This window comes from Sparus aurata, chromosome 13 (genome assembly GCF_900880675.1).
Source record: "Sparus aurata chromosome 13, fSpaAur1.1, whole genome shotgun sequence".
Lineage (NCBI taxonomy): Eukaryota > Metazoa > Chordata > Actinopteri > Spariformes > Sparidae > Sparus > Sparus aurata.
Window position 1 is genome coordinate 8,484,977 of NC_044199.1, and position 22,179 is coordinate 8,507,155.

At 42.9% G+C, this 22,179-nt stretch overlaps 4 protein-coding genes across 9 annotated transcripts; 3 read left to right on the forward strand and 1 right to left on the reverse strand.

Annotated features, from left to right (window-relative positions):
• plp1b (proteolipid protein 1b) lies at positions 1-5,266 on the forward strand. Of its 2 annotated transcripts, none has more exons than XM_030437906.1 (7): positions 1-161; positions 2,062-2,248; positions 2,336-2,492; positions 2,724-2,901; positions 3,175-3,248; positions 3,927-3,992; positions 4,459-4,579. In XM_030437906.1, exons 1-7 carry the CDS (start codon positions 158-160, stop codon positions 4,528-4,530), a joined length of 738 nt encoding a protein of 245 aa, XP_030293766.1. In that variant the 5' UTR covers positions 1-157; the 3' UTR covers positions 4,531-4,579. The 2 variants fall into 2 exon arrangements, with proteins under 2 accessions (XP_030293766.1, XP_030293765.1); XM_030437905.1 differs by lacking the exon at positions 1-161 and adding an exon at positions 1,285-1,665 and having other exon boundaries at positions 4,459-5,266.
• Positions 5,267-5,277: 11 nt separating this feature from the next.
• On the reverse strand, positions 5,278-17,364 carry LOC115594103 (zinc finger protein 185). Its single transcript, XM_030437902.1, has 10 exons — positions 17,312-17,364; positions 16,605-16,632; positions 16,363-16,474; positions 16,133-16,210; positions 9,015-9,074; positions 8,748-8,840; positions 6,681-8,621; positions 6,521-6,583; positions 5,903-6,005; positions 5,278-5,809 (listed from the first exon to the last, which is right to left on the reverse strand). The coding sequence occupies exons 2-10, from the start codon at positions 16,612-16,614 to the stop codon at positions 5,705-5,707; spliced, it is 2,565 nt and encodes an 854-aa protein (XP_030293762.1). The 5' UTR covers positions 16,615-16,632; positions 17,312-17,364; the 3' UTR covers positions 5,278-5,704.
• Positions 10,277-14,763, forward strand: LOC115594104 (uncharacterized). 2 transcript variants are annotated; one of them, XM_030437903.1, is made up of 2 exons: positions 10,277-10,582; positions 11,412-14,763. In XM_030437903.1, exon 2 carries the CDS (start codon positions 11,418-11,420, stop codon positions 12,714-12,716), a length of 1,299 nt encoding a protein of 432 aa, XP_030293763.1. In that variant the 5' UTR covers positions 10,277-10,582; positions 11,412-11,417; the 3' UTR covers positions 12,717-14,763. The 2 variants fall into 2 exon arrangements, with proteins under 2 accessions (XP_030293763.1, XP_030293764.1); XM_030437904.1 differs by lacking the exon at positions 10,277-10,582 and adding an exon at positions 10,616-10,637.
• A 2,201-nt stretch (positions 17,365-19,565) lies between the features above and the next one.
• On the forward strand, positions 19,566-22,042 carry cwc15 (CWC15 spliceosome associated protein). 4 transcript variants are annotated; one of them, XM_030437013.1, is made up of 8 exons: positions 19,621-19,653; positions 20,077-20,117; positions 20,358-20,502; positions 20,684-20,796; positions 21,006-21,106; positions 21,197-21,307; positions 21,419-21,555; positions 21,661-22,042. In XM_030437013.1, exons 3-8 carry the CDS (start codon positions 20,372-20,374, stop codon positions 21,788-21,790), a joined length of 723 nt encoding a protein of 240 aa, XP_030292873.1. In that variant the 5' UTR covers positions 19,621-19,653; positions 20,077-20,117; positions 20,358-20,371; the 3' UTR covers positions 21,791-22,042. The 4 variants fall into 4 exon arrangements, with proteins under 4 accessions (XP_030292872.1, XP_030292871.1, XP_030292873.1 ...); XM_030437012.1 differs by lacking the exon at positions 20,077-20,117 and having other exon boundaries at positions 19,566-19,653; positions 20,361-20,502; XM_030437011.1 differs by lacking the exon at positions 20,077-20,117 and having other exon boundaries at positions 19,568-19,653.
• Positions 22,043-22,179: the final 137 nt, after the last annotated feature.

Below are 22,179 nucleotides of genomic sequence, written 5' to 3' on the forward strand. Positions count from 1 at the left end.
ATGTGACTCGGGGAGATGTGGTCTATCTATTGTTGATGAGACAAAAGCGCGAGTCAGATTCATATAGGAGTGGCGGGGAATAACTTCTCATATCCTCATATCACAGTCACAAAGCCAGGCAGCAAAACTTCAATAACCCCGGCACTTCTTTCTGGACATGGGTGAGTGCACAGAATTTTTAATAACTCTTATCATCTATTATTAACGCGATTTGAAAATGTGAATTTCAATAACTTACTAATGTTGCCTTTAATATGTCCTCTCTGTCCTTAGACATCATGTTGCCCTCGGTCCCACTGTGGGCAAGATTTGCTGCTTTAATCCTCTGGGTTTTTTTCAGTAGTATTTTAATTTCCATATATGGATTATTGATTTACCACTTATTCACTATTACCCCTTATGACAGATTTTAACACAAAGTGATGATTTTTGAGGACTGCGAAGAAAACAGCACGTGGTCTCAGACTAGATTAACGACTTTTCAGTGCACAAAGAACTCCTCGTTACCTCCTCTAACCCCTTTTAAACACAAACCAGACTGGCATCAGACAACCTCTCATCATGCCAAGGCCATGCCAGGTCACTCATGTGAACGAGGTTGGATACTCCCACATGTTTGCATGAGAACTGCTGACCCCAACAACTCCTGCTAACCGTTTTTTGTCCTCGCTTGCAAACAACACGTGTGCTAACTTTCACACATTTCCTAACAGCTTTAAGATCCGACGGTTCACAGGCGTCCACTGTAGATGCACCTTTTTCGCACTGATTTCACAAAGAAGCTGTGATGGCCTGTATCACTCTGTCGCTGCAGCGGGGCAGAGCTGAAGTGTGGGCGTCTGCAGGCACTATCATTAATGGGACTCTAGCAGTCTTCCCGCTGTTACTATTTATACTTTGGTGGCAGTTTGTTTAACTCACTGGCTCTTTTTCCCTCCAACTACAGTCCCATAGTCTGTAAAAAAAAAGGAAAAAGAAAAAAAATGAAGAATGTTTAATCACATTGCGAAGTTTCAGAACGCGTGGCGACATTACTCAAATTTCGAGTGGGGTTGTTGTTGTTGTGAAAATATTCAAATTGCCCCTCGCGTTCATTATGCTTCCACCCACTCTTTGAACACTTGAACCCGGCCCCCGCCTGCATTGACACTCAGTGCCATGGTACCAGACTCAAACAGCTGTGGATGGAGGATGGCCTGAGGTGCCCAGTGGTGTCGAGACTGTCCTGGTGACTCCTCTGCCACCACATACTACTGTGTGTGTGTGTGTATGTGTGCATTGTGGCACTATGGTCTTTGTTTGTTTGACATCGCTGCCCTTTGTTCCTCCCTGGTCGTGGCAAAGACAATGGATATTGTATCTGCAGCCACAAAGAGAAGCTCTTTCTTCAGACCCCTGAAACCAGAGCTCACCACCATCTCTCACCCGCCTGGTGACGCCTGGAGACGGAGGGCAGGACCAGGAGCTAGTAGTGTTGGTAGAAGCATAGCGGCTTTCACATACGGATGAAGTCAGCGCAGGGAGGCTTGTTACACTGTAGCAATACCTTGTAGGCAGCACTGTACATCACTGGCTGGCACTGGGATCTTTCTTGTCGCGGGAGAGTAAAGGATCAGAAGCAGCAAATGTTTCCGGTCAGGCAGCCTTGGCTTTGCAAAGCCTTAGGTGCTTTCCTCTATCCCATTTCTGCCAATGCTTTTATTAACACTGTGGATATTTGCTACCTGCTTCAACAGCGCAGCTTACACTGGAAGAAGTGTGCGAGATTGTCGTGAAAGTCGGTGGCGACCGCTTTTTTTTGGTTGGGACGCTTTTATTGGGAATCGCTGCTTGAACTAATTTTCTTTTTTCTTCTTCTTCTTCCGTTGCTTTCTTGCCTGTTGGTGTTTTGTTTTTTTTTGTTTTTTTTTAGGTGCATTGCTCATGGATTTGCAGACAGTGCGAGGCCTTTTTCATAGCTCCCCCACAGGGTGAAAGAGCTCTCCGCCGTGGCGTAGATGTGTTGTGTGGTTATATGTGCGGTGTGTGCCGCCTGTGTGCTGATTTATTATGCCCCCTCAGGTTGTTATGATTGCTGTATCCGGTGCATTGGGGCAGTGCCCTACCCATCCCTGGTGGCCACCTTGCTATTTTATGCTGGCATGGCGCTATTTTGTGGCTGCGGGCACGAAGCGTTGACCCAGACTGAGGTCCTGGTCGAGACTTACTTCGCCCGCAATGTTCAGGACTTTGCGGTCATGGCCTCCTTGTGAGTGACGCCTCAGCAAATTCTCTGATTACTTCCTTGTACCTGATTTTGCTGTTTGACCTGACGTCTCCCTGTGACCGCCCCCAGCATCAAGTATTTCCAGTACGTGATCTACGGCCTGGCATCCTTCTTCTTCCTCTATGGTATCCTGCTGCTGGCTGAGGGCTTCTATGCCACGAGCGCCGTCAAGCAGACCTTTGGTGAATTCAGGAGCACCCAATGTGGCCGCTGCCTCAGCCTGACGGTGAGAGCGGGGAGGAGCATGGGGGGGGGGGGGGGGGGGGGGGGGTGACGTCAGGTCATTGTTAAGATGCTGAATGCTTGTTTGTTTAAACCTCAATGAAATGTTCTTTGTTTCTCCTATTTCTCCAGTGAATTGTGGTTAATACCTGGTTTAAAGACACCGCATTCATCACACTGAAACCTCAGCCCCGAATTTCTGTGACCTAACGCGCTGCTCTCCTCACTCCTACAGTTTATCATTGTGACATACATCTTGGCCTTCATCTGGCTGGCCGTATTCGCCGTCACCGCCATACCGGTCTTCTTCCTGTTCAACATGGAGCAGACCTGCCACAACATCAACATCCTGGCCGAGACAACCCCCAGCATTAATCAGCACGGCTGGATTTGCATGGACGCCAGGCAGTATGGTGCGTTGCTCTTATAAAGACTGACCGCATGTCCCCCCCCTCCTGATGAGAATGTTAATGCGCCTGTGAAAGCACTGAATTAATCATCAGAGAGCGGATGCACGATTGGCTGTTGCATGAGTTATGAAATAATGAAGATAATGACACCTTTATCCTAACATTAACTGCTGCGTCTCGGGTATGCTGTGAGCGAGAGGGGAACCGGAGTGCGTCAAAATAACTCATCGTGATTCAGCAATGGTGAGTGATACTTACGTCATGTCTTCATTTAAGGTCTGCTCCCTTGGAACGCGATGCCAGGGAAGGCTTGCGGAATGACCTTGGCGTCTATTTGCAAAACCAGCGAGGTGAGCAGATAAATCCAGTGCTCCACTTTACACAGTTTAGTATTTCATGTCAGCATCCTCACATTAAAATCAGTCTGCAGAAAGAATGTAAAGTCCCTTCTCAATTATGTGAATATTGCTTTCTCTCTCTGCTCGGATAATCTTTCTAATTCTTTATTTAGTTATGAATGTATGTATGTATGAATGCATTTATTGATTTATTTATTCATTTTTTCATCTATCCAATCTGTGAGACAGGTAGGAAAAAATGGTTTGGTAGGGTTTTTTTTTTTTTGAGTGCACCACTGCCCTATGTTCTTATTTTCTCTCAGAGAGGAAAATTAGAAGGAAGGAATTAGCGTGGCTAACTTCAGCTACCGCCAACGTAGTGTCATCACTACATTACTTGCTAACAGACTCTAATGTGCCTTGTGTTACCCGTGTCCTATTTAGAACACGGGTTAGTGGTGCACCTCACCTAAAAAATATGTTCTTTTTTTACTTTAGTAAAAAACTAAGTGAGAACATATTTGACTTTTTCACCTGTTCTTAAGTAACAAACACTGAAGCAACCTCAATCAGAAAATGGATCACCATTATTTTTCCTTAATTTGCTTCTCAAGGTTCTCCATATGTAAGAGATGGGTGATATTCTCTGAATGTATATTCAACTAACCTGTGTTTGATTTTTTCTTACAGTTCTACGTCACCTATGACCTTTACATTGCTGCATTTGCTGGTGCCGGCATCACTCTCTTAGCACTGGTAAGCAATTGCTTGGTCAGTGGTTCCATTTAAGCTTCTTCTTTTAAATACATTCAGCTGGGATCACATCCAACTGGATGTAGGATCCATTCTTGGCCAGGTTTTGAGATATTTGTCTCTGAGATTACTGCTGCCACCTCCAGTACAATGGAAACGAATGGAATGTAGATTCTGGTACCAATGCCTCTCTATGAAAAGTTCTCAGTAGAAATGCTATTTTGCCAAAGGAAGAGTTCGTACCGACACGTTTTATGGCAAAGTATGTGGGATTATCTGCAGTAACAAGAACGGCATCGGAGTCAGTTTTCAGAAACTCCGGAAAAATTGTTTGCAATCGGCTGGCAGCAGAAACCTCCGAAAAAGATTTCTCAAACTCCTACCCAAAGATATCTAGTTAGTAAGAAAACATGTTCATCCCTTTTACTTTCTACTCCTCTCACCTCCATCTCAATGTCTTCCCTTGCAGTTCCTGTACATGGTTGCCACCACCTACAACTATGCAGTCTTGCGGTTTCTGGGCAGGAAAGGGATCCGCTAAGGGCAACATGTCTATCTCTGTCAGCCCCAAGCCCTCTGGCTATGAGATGGACAGTCGACACACGCAACACTAGATTTCCATTCATCTTCCTGGAAACATCCACTTCCAAACCTGGATCCCCTGCTTAGTGTATAGTATTTCTTTAGACGTGTCCAATAACAAACAGACAAGTGTTTTCCCCATTACTTTTTTTTGTATGAACAACAGACAGAGAGATGAAGATCGTTCGCAGCCAGCCGCGAGCTCGCTCTGGTCTCCTCCTCAAATCCTCCCCTCAGATGATTCTCTTGGCTTTGTTGTTCATTTTTTATTCCTGCTCTTGCAAGTTTGTATCTCATGTTCGATTCTTTTGCCGTAAAGCTTCACTGCCGCCGATGCTGTCGTCAGATCGCGACGTATGATGTTTCATGAATAATTAAGAGCAGCGACAGCTCGCCTCGCAAATCATAACTGCATGCCCTCTGTTTAGTATTTACTGATGCACACATTGGTGCTGAATATGATTTTTGCTGCTGCTTCGTTGTCACCATCTTGTGAACTAAAGCAAGTGAAGCTGAATGTACCGAAGTGATCAGCGAGGGTTGGGCGTCCCCTCTCACCTCCCTTACAACGCATGCACTTTGCATTCACTCATAATGCATTTCTGCTTTGTTTAGATGCCGCTGCGCAGAGACCTGTATCTACTTTTCCTCTGGCTTTTTCTTTTACGTTAATGCATTAAAAAAAAAAAAAAAAAGAAGCAGATTTTATGTGACTGAGGTGTTGATGCTTCCATAATGTACCTCCAGGTGACTCGAGTATGGTGTGCAGCCCTGCTACTTACTGAGCTGGGTTTCGTTGTGTACGCTCATTTGAAATTAAGGCTTAATAAACCATTTACATCTGAGGCAAGAATATGTGGTTTTATTTTAAAAATGTACAGCAAAAGAAAAAAAAAAACGTTAAGCATCTTTGTCAGTTACTTAATAAAAATATGCTGCCAAACCTTTTCACTGCAGAATTCTTAATCCCAGCAATACGCTACACGTCCTAAAAAAAACACACTTTCAGAAATTGGTTCAAAAGACAGAATATAGAGTTAAGGCAACAGTGGTGGGGTTTCTCAGTCCAAACAACACATTAATCACAGCATGCCTTGGGTCTTGTCTGATGACATATTTGTCCCAGTTAGGCTTCAGGTCTTGAGAGCTATCGCAAAGCAGCCATCACATTGGATCACTTGGTTACACAGAAACATGGGGGTCAGCAGATCTCCCAGGGCCTTAGCACACACGCCACACTGCAGAAACACACGGAAAATTAACATCATATGTGACACGGGCCTGTCATTCAGCAGGTAACCACAGATACGGGAGAGGAGAACAGAACAAACCTTGAGACAGTCGGGGTGGCAGTTCATCTGAGGTTCGCTGAATATGAGCCTGACGTTTCCGTCGATGGTTTTGTCACAGAATGAACAAACAGCCTTGGTTGTCCTGCATTAGAGAGAGATTGAAGATTATCTCGTTAAACTTTATGAACTTTCCAAATTGAGTGCAGCATCAAAAAATTTGCTAGAGAAAAAGGCTGAAAAATTACAGGTTCAGAGGTTATTGCTTAAAAAGTTGTTTTTTATTATTCAATTAAGTGTGAAATAGCTTCATATTCCAACAGCAGTCACTGTAACAGAGTGTTTGGTCGGTGGACCGTATCTCTCCTCCTCCTGGTCATGCAGTTAGAGAGAAAAGAAAATGTCTGGCATCCCTGCCCACTTTATCCAATCAGGATGGAGAACTCCATAAAAAGGCGGTCCTGTCTGCTCATGAATGCACAGAGAGCAGGTGGCGCAGGGTAAGCCACAAATTCCAACGCTCCCAGTGACGACTTATACTACCAAACAGGCCGAGGGAAGAAATGGGCGTGGAAATAAAACCAAAGAAGAAGAGGAAGAAGAAGAAGAGGAAGAACTTTTCAAATTCCTAACAGTGTTGTCTTTAAAATGAGACATTACCTAGGTAAACTCAGCGTCCGTGTGGGTCGTTGCTCCTCTTCAGACTTTTGAGACATTTCAAAGCTGTAATGAAATAGTCATCAGCAAAGAATAAGATGCATTTTATTTTATAAGCGCAAACATGTAAATATTATGGTCCTTCTCACAAGGGCTTACTCACATGTTGGTAAGATCAGACTGTTGGATCGGTGGCTTCTCCTCGGTGTGGGATTGCTCTGGATCTTTCGCAGGTTCAGGGGCGGCGTCACTTGTGGGTGGCTTCACATCTACATCTAGTGCATCCGTCAGTTCCATGGCGTCATAAGAGAACTGATCATTTGGAGCTGTTACAGGCTCAAGCGCATCCATGATGCTCAACTCCACCACCTGATCTGATGCATTGTCAGTCGCCGGCTGGGCACTTTGCTCCACAACGGCGCTCTGGACAGGCTGGACTTCACACTTAACAACCTCGTCAGCTCTGGTCTGTAAAATTGGCTCCGCTGAGGCGGCAGACACAACCTGGCTGTCTACAGACTCGACTGCAGCCTCAGCAGCGGGTTGAGTGGGCGATTTGGACTCAGTGTCTGCCACTAAGTCAGGGACTGCTTTCACAGTGTCCTGGGGAGCAGCTTCGTCTCCTGCCGCGTTGGCCGGAGCCAGTGGCGCAGGCAATGACTCCACCTTAACCTCAATTGCAGCTTCAGCAGTATCTGCAGAAGGACCTGTCTCACAACCCCTGTCTGTAGCAGCTTCGGCAGCAGGATGAGTGGGCGATTCAGATACACGACTTGCCACTACGTCGGGGACTGTGTCCACACTGTCTTGAGGAACAGCCTCTCCTCCTGACGCTGTATTAATCACATCACTCTCGTCAGGTGATGACTCCTCCACAGCCACATATATAGCTTTAACTATTTCTCCTGCTGCCTCTTTTGGAGGACATGTCTCACTACTCCCCTCCGCAGGTTCTACAGTTGATTCGACTCCTGCGTTCTCCACATTTGTTGCGTTTGCTGGCTCTGTTTCCGCTGAAGGTTGGTCTTCAATTTTCGGTTCACCTAAAAGCACAGCAGGGACCACAGCACTGTCTTTATTCTCCCCTGTGCCTGCTGCAGCTGAGGTTTCTGCAAAAGCATCTTCCACGCGAGCATCTGCAGAGACTTTGACCTCATTTTGTTCTACATATGACTCATCAGCTGCTGTATTGGCATATTCTCCCTTGATTTCTGATGTTGTGTTGACAAGCTGTTGCTCAGTCGGCTCCGCAGGTGACACTGATTCTGGTTCTTCCTTTGATGAAGAAACTGGTTGTGCCTCGCCATGTTGGACATGTTCCTCTACATGGACATCTGCAGAGACCTCCGCGGTCCCCTCACTCAGTCCTGCGTTCGACAGCTCAATTGTTGTATCAGCATTTTCCTCCTTGTTTTCTACAGATGTGTTCTCCACAGATGTGTCTGGTTGTGCCTCACCATTTTGGATCTGTTCGTCTACATGGACATCTGCAGAGACCTCCGCGGTCCCCTCACTCAGTCCTGCGTTCGACAGCTCAATTGTTGTATCAGCATTTTCCTCCTTGTTTTCTGCAGTTGTGTTCTCCACAGATGTGTCTGGTTGTGCCTCACCATTTTGGATCTGTTCGTCTACATGGACATCTGCAGAGACCTCAGCGGCCCCCTCATTCTGTTCTACATTTGACAGCTCAACTGCTGTATCGGCATTTTCTTCCTTGTTTTCTGCAGTTGTGTTCTCCACAGATGTGTCTGGTTGTGCCTCACCATTTTGGATCTGTTCGTCTACATGGACATCTGCAGAGACCTCAGCGGCCCCCTCATTCTGTTCTACATTTGACAGCTCAACTGCTGTATCGGCATTTTCTTCCTTGTTTTCTGCAGTTGTGTTCTCCACAGATGTGTCTGGTTGTGCCTCACCATTTTGGATCTGTTCTTCTACATGGACATCTGCAGAGACCTCAGCGGCCCCCTCATTCTGTTCTACATTTGACAGCTTAACTGCTGTATCGGCATTTTCTTCCTTGTTTTCTGCAGTTGTGTTCTCCACAGATGTGTCTGGTTGTGCATCGCCGTTTTGGATAGGTTTCTCTGTGACTGCTTGGGACCTGAAACAGAGGGAGTTGCTTATGCCTAACTATGCAAAAAAAAAGAGAGTACAAAAGTCCTTATACTCAGCATTTTTAAATGTACTTGCTGTAACAGTCAGTAGACAGATGCTCTCATATACTAACCTGGCATCGTCTGTGGTCTCCACTGTTGACCCCTCAGGCTGAGCATCTTTGTGAGGAGGAACAACTTCACAATTTTCCTGATTAGCTGAATCGCTGAGAGAAAGAACAGAAAATAATAGAATTTATATATCCAGCACTAACAGTCTATTTTTGATTCAAATGTTCAGATACTACTGAGATTATGAATGCAATTATTAAAACAAGTGGATTTGCAAAGGGGCAGCTCTTAGTTTGCACAGTTTTTATTCAAATTCAGCACATACATACCCTTCAGATAGAATAAACTCCGTGTTTTGCAGAGGAGGGCTCGGTGGAGGGTTGACTGATCTACAGGGCAAGAATAAGCAGCACACCTTGAAAAGGACCTTGGCATTTATAACGTTAGAACCGACTACAAAGCTGTTGAAAATGATCTCTTGCTAATTAATTTCTCTCAACCAGGGAAAGATTTCATCAGCTTGAAACTGTTATAGCTCAAACTTGCCATCAAAGCCAAATGCTTCTTCTTCTTTCTTTTTTTTCTACTGGGGATAATGTAAGTGACCAACATTAAGACGGACAACTTTTAAAGCATTAACTTTCTGTGTAGCATGTATTTTCTGAGTATAGTGTGTCAGACTGTTATCGTCAGGTGTTATGACTCAGTTTCTGCTTTTGTATCATTGAGGGGATCATCCATAATCCGCACAAAAAAAATGCTCTGATCTGCTCTGGAGGTAAAAACAAATTAAACATATAGGACACCGGCTTATTAAAAAGTACAGCCAGCTACATTGATTCATGAGGCGAGGCAGTCAAATTCAATCTTAAATGTCAACACAATCTCTATTAACATTGTGAATACCACCAAACACGTTGCACTGAAGAGAGGGGGTGGAGCTGTTTTGCTTGAACAAGAAATGTGATCTAGTTAATTGCATGAGTTAATTGAGCCCCAGTTTGTGCCTCTCATCTATTAACATTGCTGGTAATAGATGAGGGGGGTAAACAAAATTGTGACTGGTCCTGCAAAAGAAAAACACCTTGATAATGATGTAACTCTCAATAGATTGTAAGGTCATGGTGCACCTGGATACACTAACACTTGCTTTAATCAGTCTAGAAAAGTACACCAATACCTTGATACCAATTGCCCTATATCTACTTTGTGTATATATGTCATATGTGTATATGCAAGTCTATTTCTATTTCTGATCTTTTTATCATGTTGTTTATTTTTTAATATTACTGTTTATTGTTAAATTGAACTGTCCTTTGGAAAATCTTCCCCGTTTGAGGGGACTTAAATTAATTCTGATTCTGATTCTGATTCTACCAACCAAAACAAACCAAAAGGGTAAAAAATACAGCAACTTTGGAGTGATATGGAATCCTATCATCTATTTCACAGCTATAGTTCCACGTCATTGACCACTGTGATGAAATCTATTGATTTTATATGAATGCCCCTGCAGTTAGACACTTATTTTTGTAACCGGAAGCCGATGCGTTTTATTTTGAAGGCGCTGTTACGCAGATTCCGGCTTGCTTCCGCTCTCCGCCTGGCGTGTTTGTTATGTAGCTGGTTGATGCTAATCAGTGAGCAGGAACGTGTGCGGCTTTTTTAGGGGTAAACGTTACCGCGTTATTTCAACTTTCTGTGACCGAACAGACGTGTAGCAGCGACAGGAGCGTAAACACAGACACCTGTTCTGTGTTTAAAAAGCCTTATTTCGTCTCAAAACAACGAGGTATAGTGACTGTTAGCTGTAGTTTTCCAAACAGTAACGTAGTAACGCTGTGCGGCGTGGTCACAACCACTACTACAACATTACCACGGCGACGCCCCAAAACCAGTAAGTCGGATGGTGATATTCACTGGTTTCCCTGCGAAAGAAATAAAAACACAAAGTATGACATCATTTCAGTAGCAACATGTCACCAGGTTAGCGTCTAGGGTGCTCACAGTAGGCTCTCTGTGCTAATGCTGTGGTTTTACAACACAGAATCAGCTGAGAGAATAAAAAGACAGATGATTGTTTAGTCTTATTTTCAGATCTCCAAATATCACTGCTTTCGGTTGGTTTATGTTGTACAGATTAGGGGTAGACAGATAATTGGTATCGGTAATTTTTCTGTCAGATTGCCAATGTCCCGAATGCAACAATAATTAGTAGCCTTTGAATAATCTGAACAGTAACTAGTAATTAATTGAATGTAGTGGAGAAGAAATATAAAGTGGCAGAAAATGGATATATTCAAAGTAGCTCAAAATTGTACTTCAGAACAGTACCTGAGTAAGTTGTACTTGGCTTTGTTTTATCGCTGGTTTTCAAAATTTTGACACAGTTTCTATTAAACTGTGAATTAATACCATCCCAATTATCGGTTTGCAGTCTCCTTGATTTCTAACTGGTATCGGCCTGGAAAAAGCCATATCGGTCAACCCCAAGTACAGACTGAACACCAACAAACATTTATATGTAAACTAAGCTCAGCTCAGAATAAGGAAGTTACGTATCACCCCCTATGAGTCAGGAAAAAAAGGGCTGGACGGACCTGTGTGCTGATGAGGTCAAAGTGTAGGTGAAGGAGGATGAAAAGCACTTAAGGTGTTCAGTCTTTCTGTGTGCATCACTTCTGATCAATGCATTATTGATTCCTGCATCTCCTGTGCTATCCTAGAAAAAAATGCCATCAAGAAATCATCTCGACAAAATCGGGAGGAAGAAGAAGAAGAAATGGACGGAGGAAGCCATGGAGCGTGCACTGATCGAGGTGAAGTCTGGAAGGTGCACGGTGAGACAAGCTGCCAAGGAGTTCGGAGTCCCTAAATCTTCCCTGGGGGACAGAGTCAGTGGTCGGGTGGCACCAGGGAGTCGCAGCGGGCCGGCACAGCTTATAACATCTGCAGACGAAGACCTGCTGGTAGAGTTCTCTTTATACATGTCCAAGCATGGATTTCCACTGACCAAGCAACAGCTAGTGTCCTTCGCGTCCTCCATTTATAAGCGGCAGCATCGGAGGGTGGCATTTTCTAAACTGGGCCAGACCTGGTGGCTCAATTTTAGAAAACGGCAAGAAAAGAATATTACCATTCAGCCAGCAGACAATGTTGTCCGTGGGAGGACGGTGTGTGTGAGGAAGGAAGCAGTGGAGCAGTTTTTTCATTTACTGAGCACTGTTGTTGACGCTCGGGGACTCAGAGACAGGCCTCACCAAATTTTTAACTGCAACGAGATGGGATTTCAGCTGGGCAGGAAGAGGGTGATACTCCCAAAATCTGCCAGTCTGGGCTACAAGCCAGCACCAGGCCTGAGGGACCACATCTCCGTCTTGGCTTGCTTTAGTGCGGCTGGAGTGGACATTCCCCCATTCATTATCTACTCAAAGGCCTATCCAGGGGGAGTATGTTACAAGACACAAGGACCTCCAAACGCCCTCTATGGTTGGTCAGACTCGGGGTGTGTCAACTCTGAACTTTTCAAGAAATGGTTCCTCAAACACTTCCTCCTGCACGCGCCAAAAGAGCGGCCACTGCTGCTGATTTTTGACGGCCACAAGTCTCCCGTGAACCTCGAGGTGGTGGAAGCAGCACGTAAGGAGGACGTCATCCTTCTGTGCCTTCCGCCTCACTGCTCTCACATCCTGCAGCCGTTGGACGCGGGGCTCTTTTTCCTCCTGAAGCAGCGCTTCGCAGCGCTCATAGGTGACGGTTGTGCCACTGATACTCACTTTGCTGTCAGCAAGAAGGAGTTTTCAGGTGTATTTAAAGGGACGTATCAGGTAGTGAAGGAGGAGGAGGGTGTCAGGACTGTGAAGGAAGGTTTTAGGAAATGTGGCATGTACCCTCTCAACCACTTTGCCATTAACGAGGGTCATTTAATGCCGTCCCACGCAATGGACTCAGCAGCTGGACCTTCCTTGTCCACATCAGCACAGGGGATGCACTCTGTGGGAGACCTCACAGCTGCCGGACCCTCCTCCTAACTCGTTACTATCTAAGACTACCAGTCAGTATCTTTGAAGAAACAGACTGACTGCATTATTTAACAAAAACTGAATAGAACACTCATGCCAGAGTACCATGCAAAACTTCACACACACTCACTGCAGAGTTCACTAGAATAAATGGTTGTGTTGATATTATTTCAGCGTGCTCAGATTGTGTTGTTGAGCGAAGATGTTTAAGTGCTGCACAACAGTGGGCCAGGGTCCCAACTATGGGCTCTAGAGGATAAAAGATTATTTAAGGTATAAGAAAGCAAAATATATATTTCTATATTCTTTAAGACTTCTATATTTATTGTATTTGTCTTGTAAAATACTGGATACTTTCACCTCTTCAGGCCTCAGATGAAACAAGCCGAGTCAGAAAAATTGACTCACAATAGTGTCAGTTATCAAAGTAGAAAAAGCACAGGTGAAAATCCTAACATTAATGATGGCTACATTCAGTTTAGGTCTGCTAGTTCTTGGGCTCTTGTATTGTGCATGCTCACTTACTGACATGACCTATTGGGACATTTAATGGAACAGAGCCATCGTTAATGTTATTGCCCCCACCTGTGCTTTTCCTGCTTTGATAAGTCAAAATCATGTCTCCCATGAAAAGGGTCTTTTCCTGAGAGCAGTGATCGGAAGCAACATTGCTTAATTTTAGAGGATCACAATCCAGCTAGCTAAGCTAACACATTAACAAGTGTGAGTAAAATGAAAGTTGTGTCTGTTGTCTGTGTGGCCGCTGACCCGCTAACTGAGTTGCCGCACCTCCACACTGGAGCTACACTGCTCCTCATGTTTATGTGCATATTGCATCTTGTGGATGCGTAGCGTTAATTTCTGGGGACGTGCGCAACCAACGCTACAAACGGACGGCGGATATGCAAGCCAGTTAGCGTTGTCAAAAGCAATATGTTTGGCCTTGGCAGTAGGCTAGTAGGGTTGGGCTGGCAGACAATGCCATCGCCAGTGGCTGACAGTCAACGCCTCTGCGTCCCATTTATCATTAATTTCTTATTAAACGGAACTTCAATTGGCTGTTATTCGCGTTGGCTTGTTTTTTCTTCTTTCTTCCTCAGTATAGCTAGCCAGCTAATTTTGTTTCAAGCCTCTGAGGCTGAACACAGCTTAGTTATGGGCTCATGGTGCAGAGATGAAGACACCTGTTAGACCCAGCTCAGGCATGTTTGATGCTGTTCCTGGCAAATGTGAGAGTTGTTCTAACTCCACTCGTTGGTGACAGGAGACCATTTTGTCTGCTGTGTGAGACAGGTGGAAGGTGCCGTCAGAGCAACAATGACAATGTCGTCGCCCATCACGGTGTTTGACTGCGTGCATCTTCGAATGCCAGTTCGGTAGGCATCACCCAACCCCATGCTAGTCTACAAAGTGTACGCTGTGGGGTAGGTTTGCTAATCCTGCTCTCGACTGATCAAACAAGCTGTCCATTTGTTCAGTGTGTTTTCGTGCAGCTGATAAACTCACAGATTCACCTCATTTTTCTGGACATGCTTATGAAGATAAAGGGGCCGATTTAAATGGTAGCCCCATTATTCTTCATAATTAACTATACGTAACTAGTACATAATGAAAATGTAGTTGGGTAGTGAGGTATTGGCTCTGTATCCCCGCAGAACATTTTCAAACAAAAGAACTACTCATGAAACTTGTTACTAAGTGATTTCTCCTTTGTGGTGTTTCAAGCCTGCTGTGAAACACTGAAAGCACTGACGGGTAAACACTGTTTTGTTATATCGATGGAGATGAAATGAAAGCGTGTCCTTGAAACGTCTTACTCAGTTCAATTGTAAATCTGTTATTCCTTGTTTACATATTCTGAATGTAATCGGCCCACTTGGTAGTTGGAAAAGAAATCTTGTCTAAAAAAACAGAAGACCTGTCGAGGAAAACTGGGTCCTTTTTAAGTTTGGGGAGGGGTGTTCACATTGAAGTGTTTTGTATTCAAAAAGAAGAATGGACCTTACAGGTGGAGCTCTGGAAGAAACAACAGAATAAAAGTATTTTTGCAGCACAATCATCTTGTCATAAGCTTAATAATTTAGTTGCTAGAGGTCTGTGTGTGTGTCCATGTATGTGCATGTGTATTTGCTGCAAAGTGAGGACCAGACCGTTAAACTTCACAGGGTGATGAGATTTTTGGAAAGTGTGGACATTTTGGCTGAGCCTCACAGCTTTAAAGGGCTCTTTGAAGATGAATACTAGGCTGTAAAGGTAACATAAGATTTAATTTAAGGTTGGGAGCTTGGAGAGGAGGGTCCTCGCAAGTACATAGGTACAAGTATGTGTGTGTTTGTCTGAGTCATGTACGTCTTCAAGTCAGGTGATGTAATGTCAATGCAAGAGGTACAGCAGGCAACAATAGACGGGCAGGAACCCTGCTGCACATATTCATCATAATTAGTGTGTAAATAGTTAACGAATGTTTACAGTCGTATTATTGAAAAACCATTTAACAGAAAATGTGTTTTTATGCTCGGCAAAACAATGAATCAGAATCAGAATACTTTATTAACTCCCGGGGGGCAATTGTTTAAATTGTTAAGTGTACAATTTAACACTTGATCACTAAATATTTGTACAGCTCAAATTGGGAATTCATATTTTTATAATATTCGTTGGAAGGTTTAATGATTCTTGGTAATAAGGGGCAAATATGAAAGTGTTAAGTCAGTTATGCCTTGAGGGTAAATATTCAGTAAGCAAGGATTGTCTTCAGATTAATGCTTCATCAACCGGCTGAAGCACAGGTCCGCCTGCAGTGTGCTGTGGGAATTCATAGGTGTGGCAGAGCTGCCCAGGGCTAAGTTCATGTTTATGGCGATTTGTGCCTGAAGCCATTTTTCTTTTTAGTTGTTTTTTTTTTGTTGTTGTAGTTTTTATTCACCAACCCAACAGGAGTTAAAAGAGAATTTCAGTTTGACTTCCAGAGCAGCCCCCACATTGTTTCTTGTATTAAAATGAGACTCAGCAACACGTTTTATCTACACTAGACTGAATAAGTGAATATCACATTTGTTTCAGTTTTATTTTTATTTTTTTACTGCATTTTCACCCCAAACAATCTGCCAGATTGCTAGTTAAATATATAAATCACAAATTCAGTGAGCACCTTTCGTCAGACACAATTTTGGAAATTACATCTCATGATGTCATCAATCACTGCAAAGCAATTATGTTGAAAACGATTTAAAGCGTCTGATAGGATCAAAAATGGCAACATCTGCTGGCCAAACGGTGCACTGCGTCAGTGTGAATGGATTTAAATCTGAGACCCTAATCAAACAGGTTTTACCCAAACAAGGATGCCTTGTTTTGGATGGTCACATGGTTTTTGGCATTTGGCTTTATGAAATAAATTAGAACGGGCATTAGTATGCACTCACTCAAATTTCTTGGCTGTGAGCAGGACATATGACTTCTCTTTGACTGAGGCGGGTTTAGTCTCCACAGCCTGGGCTGTCCTGCAAGACAGAAGGAGTTTCTCTCTGTAAAAGTCTACATGAAATGCAAGAAATCAAAATAACACCAGATTCTAATTTTATGCAATGAACTGAATTATTGTTTAAATGAACGCTTCTTTTTTGAGGTTGTCTCTTAATCGCTATTGGAATACCTTGCACTGTCTTGCTCTTTATGTCCTTGTTTTGATCCCTGGATCCAACTGACATCGTTCTTAAGTGAAGTCTTCACCCTGGTGGTTTCAAACACCTTGTTCCTGTCAACCTCTACAACACAAATGCACACACACGCACACACACACACACACACACACTGTTAAAACTGGGTACCAAAAATGCTTTCACACCAAATTGAATCAGATAAATGGATGAAAAATTGGATTAAAGCGTGACTTACCTTCTGCCATGTTGCTGATATGTTCAACCTGGTGAGATTATCCAAAGATGAAAAAGGAAATGAATAATTCCAGGTTTGCTTTTAAAACTTTTACACAGATAAAACAGTCATCTTTGTTTATAGCATAGTGATGCACGACATCTGCTTCCTATCTGGATTAATTTCTCCCTCACGAGTTATTTCAGGCCTGTCGAATGACCCAGACACAACCAGTAATACTGCATTCAGCATGGAAACAACTCACCCAGAATATAAAAGTGACATTTGAGTATTTATCATCTGCTACTTATCATTCCTGACAGCTTTGTTCTGTTAGAGCATATAGATAAACATTGAAATTAAGATATTTAGATAACATTTTTGGGTGCTTTTTTCAGTGCTCACCACATTTTATGTCAAAACCCAAAGTCTGTAAAGCTCTATGTAGACTCCATGTTCAGTCATTTGCTCAAAATTGTATCAAAAAATGTGTTTACAGTGTCCTGTCACACCGCTCTGAGCCCCTGTTAATATTTTGACCCACACTCTGTGTTTTAATCTCAGATAATGAGCCTCGCTGGAGATGTGCCAACACCAATTAACCAGGTCAAATTCATTATGCATGGAAAAATGAAAGCGATTCTGACTTTGCAGTGACCCTGCATGGTCAATGAACTTGAAATCAGAGCATGTGTGAAATCAATCCCTGCGCTAAGTTGTGCTCTCACCTGCTCTGGTCGGCTGCGTCAGCGCTGTCAGAGTGATGTCGATCCTCGTCTGGGTCTCTGCCTCGCAAGGGCAGACAGGTAAAGGCGCTACAACCTGAGCCCCCACCCCCCTCTCATTATAGATTCCACCCCTTGTTAGACTGCAGTGTCACACATGGATGCTGCTGTGCAGGTTGATCGAGTGGGTGGGTTGCTTTTCATAACAATCACAGAGTGGGAAGACGGGTGCTGTTGTTTTAATCAGTGGTTTCGGGTTTCTGCAATGGTGAAATGTTACATTCCAGAGTTGTTTATCTCCCAGACTGTCACAAATACTTTTTCCTCCGAACTAAATGAAAAAAAAAACAAAAAAAAAACAGCTTTTTCGTGCATTGTTTTTCTGGCTTTTTCTTAGTGGGGCTTTTTTTTTTTTTTTCCTCATACAATGTGCTTATCAAACTATTAATGTGGCCAAAAATGAAACCCTGCGGCTCGTTAGTGGAAGACATTTGATCAGTTATATTTAACTGCTGGAATGCTGTTCCAGTTGGGAGGCTGGCAGGAATCAAGAAGGGAACCTGATTGTGAACTTCTCGGAATTTAATCTCCCCCCTGATCAGAACCTGTCATGTCATTTCAACCGAAATACATCACAGTGAAATATGCATGTCCTCCAGTGCAACTTAAACAGGCCCACCAAAACTTAAACCCAGTTCTTTATGTTGAGTGATTTTAGCATTTCACAATTTAATCAACTGTAATGTTTGGTCTGAGTATTAATTACGGCCTCTGGGACTCTTATTGCTGTTTTTTAATGAAATTTCTATGCTGTAAGCACCACTGCCAATTCGTAGAGGCAGACATCTCCATACTTGGAGACATCAAACCAAAACGTTCTACATGGCTTGATACAATCAGAGATAAATGAGATTTTGCTACAATGGACTGATCTGAAGAAGGCACATTCAGAACAGCACGCATGAATTTGCTCTCTCACTAACTCACTCACACACACACAGGTGCCTATATAACATGGATAAGATCAAATCAGACAAAGAGGTCACAGTATAGCTTGCAGGGAATCACAGTCACACTGTAAATAGTTTCCTTGTTCTGTATTTCCTCTGTGTTACAAATGTACCTGTCATAGTATCATCAGAACTTTTAGACATGTGATACGGATGCTGCGTGGAATCCAGCAAAACCTCCAAGCTGGTTTGCATTCTTGAACTTCAGCCAACATCTTCAGTGGAAATTCTTTGTGTTCCGACAGCACGGCATCAAGACAAGAAGGAGGCCATCTCAGTGATATATCGCATGCAGTGTAAACAGAAGTGACAGGGTGCGATGGGACCGGGTGGACTGCTCAATGTAAATTCTTTTAGAGAAACACGAGGGTACATTTTGTTCTTGACCGCATTTTTGCACGCCGTCTACAAACATAATAGTGAGGCGAGCAAATAAAACTTTCTGAGTCTTAAAACAAAAGGAAATTCCTGAGATTGTGCCAACACGGGAATACATTTGTGTGTGCGTTGTTTTTTTACCAACTTCCAACCGTTCTGTTATGACTATGTATGTATTTTATTATGATTATCTTGTTATGAATGTCTTGTGTACAACTATGTGTGTTCTGAGTTTCATCTGGATACAATGCAAATTCCCCCTTGTGGCCAAAACATTTTACATTGAGAGGTAATGACAACTTTATAGACTTGTATCCTGTGGACATTTTGGTTTGGCTATATGTACTCCATCTGAATTGCCTGACATGCACCCATAGAACCTTAATACAACCTTGAATGCCTGGCAGTTCGGGTTACAATGCAACCAAAAAATAATTAGTGACTTTCAGCGCATCCATGTCATTTAATACAGATCACACTGAAATGATAAACCGGACAACCCAAAACCCAATATGTTCATGTTTTAATATAACTGTGGCTTAAGATTAAAGGTAACATAACACATGTATGTGCTTTGTGACCTCCTTGAACTGGAGCTGGTGATAACATCAGAGACAGTTTGCATTCTATCGATCATCTGATCCTACTTGGCCCCTCCTACCCTCAATACAACACTGCACATTTTTACCTTAATTTATTTGTTACTAACTGTTTACTACTAACTGTTTGCAAAGATAGGGTACCTGATGATTTCGTTTATAAACAATTCGACGCCTTGATCACAGGGACGCATTGTTTGAGCATTAATTAGACAAATAATTTAAAATAAATGATTCGTTTAGTTAGTAAACAGATTGATACATTTCCGAGTGTTATTGAATGCATCGGGCAGGTTTCTAGGGGAAGTGACGTCACACCCTGTGTCGGGGCTTCTTTTTGTCGTGTGGTAGCAGCGCCGTAAGTCTTATTACTATCAACTTAACTACTAAAATGACGGTAAATAGAATTTCAGTTTAACTTTGAAAAAACAACTTTGTTGTTTGACGGTACGCAATCAGTCGGAGGGGCGAAATAGCATAGTTTTCCTCCTGAACAGCGATGTTAAGCAGGTTAGCCTGCTAGCAACTTAGCTACAATGGCTAGCTGGCTACCTTGTGTTTTGTACTTTATCAATACTAAGAAAATAGAGTATTCGCCCAATAATAGAGGGTATGTTTCTCACAAAGAAATTATTATTATAACTGGAATGTAACAGTTTTTACCCCGATCGTCCAAAACGCTTTGTGACATATTTAATTTGTTGCTGGCTGTAGATGATTGCTGAAGTTTCTTCCATCATTAAATATATGAACCAATGATGAATATTGATTCATGTTTCAGGTGGAAAATCCAGCAACAGAAGTCATTATCCCTGTCTGACTGTAATAGGAGAATCATATATGTTGATATATATCAGATATGATGATTGACCAGTCCCCATAATCTCTCTTGGGTAAACATATATATGTCTGTATAAAAGATCCTTGTTAGGCTGAAAGGACGACACTGCTGCTTAGTAATTCATAAGGTGACGTTATGTTTGTGTCAGGAGCTTGGTGTGTGCTGTTTTGAACATTTCTTGGTTTTCATCTTGTGTTTCTTCCCCACACGTTTTGCCACAGCAGAGCCATCAAAGATGACTACAGCTGCAAGGCCAACATTTGAGCCAGCGAGAGGAGGGAGGGGTAAAGGGGAAGGTGATTTGAGTGCCCTGTCCAAGCAGTACTCCAGTCGAGATCTCCCGGGTCACACAAAGATCAAGTACAGGTCAGTATGGAGTTGAGTTTTGGATTGTGAGCAGTGTGTCAGTGAGTTCACTGCCAGCTGGTTAGCCAGGAACTGAATTCGATGCTATTTGATCCAAAATCTAATATTTGCTCACTATTTGTGGAAGTAAAATTCTATATGTATTTATTTTTTTCCTCAAATTCTCTACCTCTGTTCTCAGGCAACCTACCCAGGATGCCCCTGAGGAGGTGCGTGCCCGTGACTTCCGCAGAGAGCTGGAGGAGAGGGAGCGTGTAGCTGTACGTGAAAAGACCAGAGAAAGGGGACCAAGAGGTTGGTGTCACTGCCAATGATGGACATAACGTTTATTAAAAATGTCTTTATGTGTATATTGTGAACAAATCTCCTATTTTATCCTAAGTTTATACTTTATTGGCCGAGTAGTAGTGCACATACACGGAATAAATAAATAAATGGTCAGGAGCGTACTGTGTAACAAAATATCTACATGTATACTAAGTGCATTGACCCTAATTTTCCAGAGCACACCACATCATCATCATCTTCGTCATCCTCTTCAAAGAGGCCGCGACTGGATCAGATCCCAGCAGCCAACCTGGACGCTGATGACCCTCTCACTGATGTAAGTGTGTGCACTGCAACACCTGGTGGACTCTTAGTTGTGATTAGCATTCATTAAGCTCCCTTGCCAACGATGCTTGATTGTTTGTAGGATGATGAGGACGAGGACTCTGAGGAGGACAGCGATGACGATGACACTGCAGCTCTTATGGCAGAACTGGAGAAGATCAGGAAGGAGCGGGCTGAAGAGCAAGAACGCAAAGTAAATTATAATTTCCGACCTGCTGAGAGCACAATCGACAAAAGAATGATTTGAGAGAGGACAAATGTTAACTCGTTGTGTTGAGTGAAATTGTTTCTTTTGCCATTTTAGGAGCGAGAGCAAAAGGCAGAGGAGGAGAGGATTCGCATGGAGAATATCTTGAGTGGCAATCCGTTGATTAATTTGGCAGGACAACAACAGCAACAACAAATGAACCCGACTCAGAACACATTCCGGGTGAAAAGAAGGTATCTCACAAACACACGTTTATGCACATTGTTAGATTTTTATTCAAAGAAAGATGTTCTCTCTTCACTTTCCACTAATGATCGACACTGATAATATGTTTCTAGGTGGGATGATGATGTTGTGTTCAAGAACTGCGCCAAAGGAGTGGACGAAGCACGAAAGGAGAAACGCTTTGTCAATGACACGCTGCGCTCAGAGTTCCACAAGAAATTTATGGAGAAATATGTGAAGTAAAGGACTTGGAGTGGCTTCAGTTATTGCTTGTTCTTCTTTCTTTCTTTTTATGTCTCATTTTTCTGGTCTCAGCCGTCTGTCTCAAGAGCAATAGATGGCATTCAATTAAATTCTGTATTCAAATTCGTTAGTATTTGTACAGTACAGAAACCACAAAATGTTGTGTATATAAGTGAGTTGGTGAGCTTCATCTTTGTCTTTCTGTAGGATTTTTTTAATTTCATTTCAATAAACAAAGACTTGTGTTTAAAATGGCTTACAAGATTCTTAATTGATATTTGAAAAATTATGGAGTTTTTAATGGCTTTTCAAAGTTGAGTGCTGGTGTAAAACCCATTTTGGATTTTCTGAAATCTAAAATCACAACCCTATTATAACTCTTTGCTTGT

Coding starts and splice junctions, on each gene's coding strand:
- plp1b (XM_030437905.1), top strand. CDS start 1,626: ATGTTTCCGGTCAGGCAGCCTTGGCTTTGCAAAGCCTTAG. Junction 2,493..2,723: donor GCCGCTGCCTCAGCCTGACG/GTGAGAGCGGGG, acceptor TCACTCCTACAG/TTTATCATTGTGACATACAT. Junction 3,249..3,926: donor CTATTTGCAAAACCAGCGAG/GTGAGCAGATAA, acceptor TTTTTCTTACAG/TTCTACGTCACCTATGACCT.
- LOC115594104 (XM_030437903.1), top strand. CDS start 11,418: ATGCCATCAAGAAATCATCTCGACAAAATCGGGAGGAAGAAGAAGAAG.
- LOC115594103 (XM_030437902.1), bottom strand. Junction 16,211..16,362: donor AAAGAGCAAGACAGTGCAAG/GTATTCCAATAG, acceptor TCTGTCTTGCAG/GACAGCCCAGGCTGTGGAGA. Junction 5,810..5,902: donor GCCACCCCGACTGTCTCAAG/GTTTGTTCTGTT, acceptor GTGTTTCTGCAG/TGTGGCGTGTGTGCTAAGGC.
- cwc15 (XM_030437012.1), top strand. CDS start 20,372: ATGACTACAGCTGCAAGGCCAACATTTGAGCCAGCGAGAGGAGGGAGG. Junction 21,107..21,196: donor CTGATGACCCTCTCACTGAT/GTAAGTGTGTGC, acceptor GATTGTTTGTAG/GATGATGAGGACGAGGACTC. Junction 21,308..21,418: donor CTGAAGAGCAAGAACGCAAA/GTAAATTATAAT, acceptor TTGCCATTTTAG/GAGCGAGAGCAAAAGGCAGA.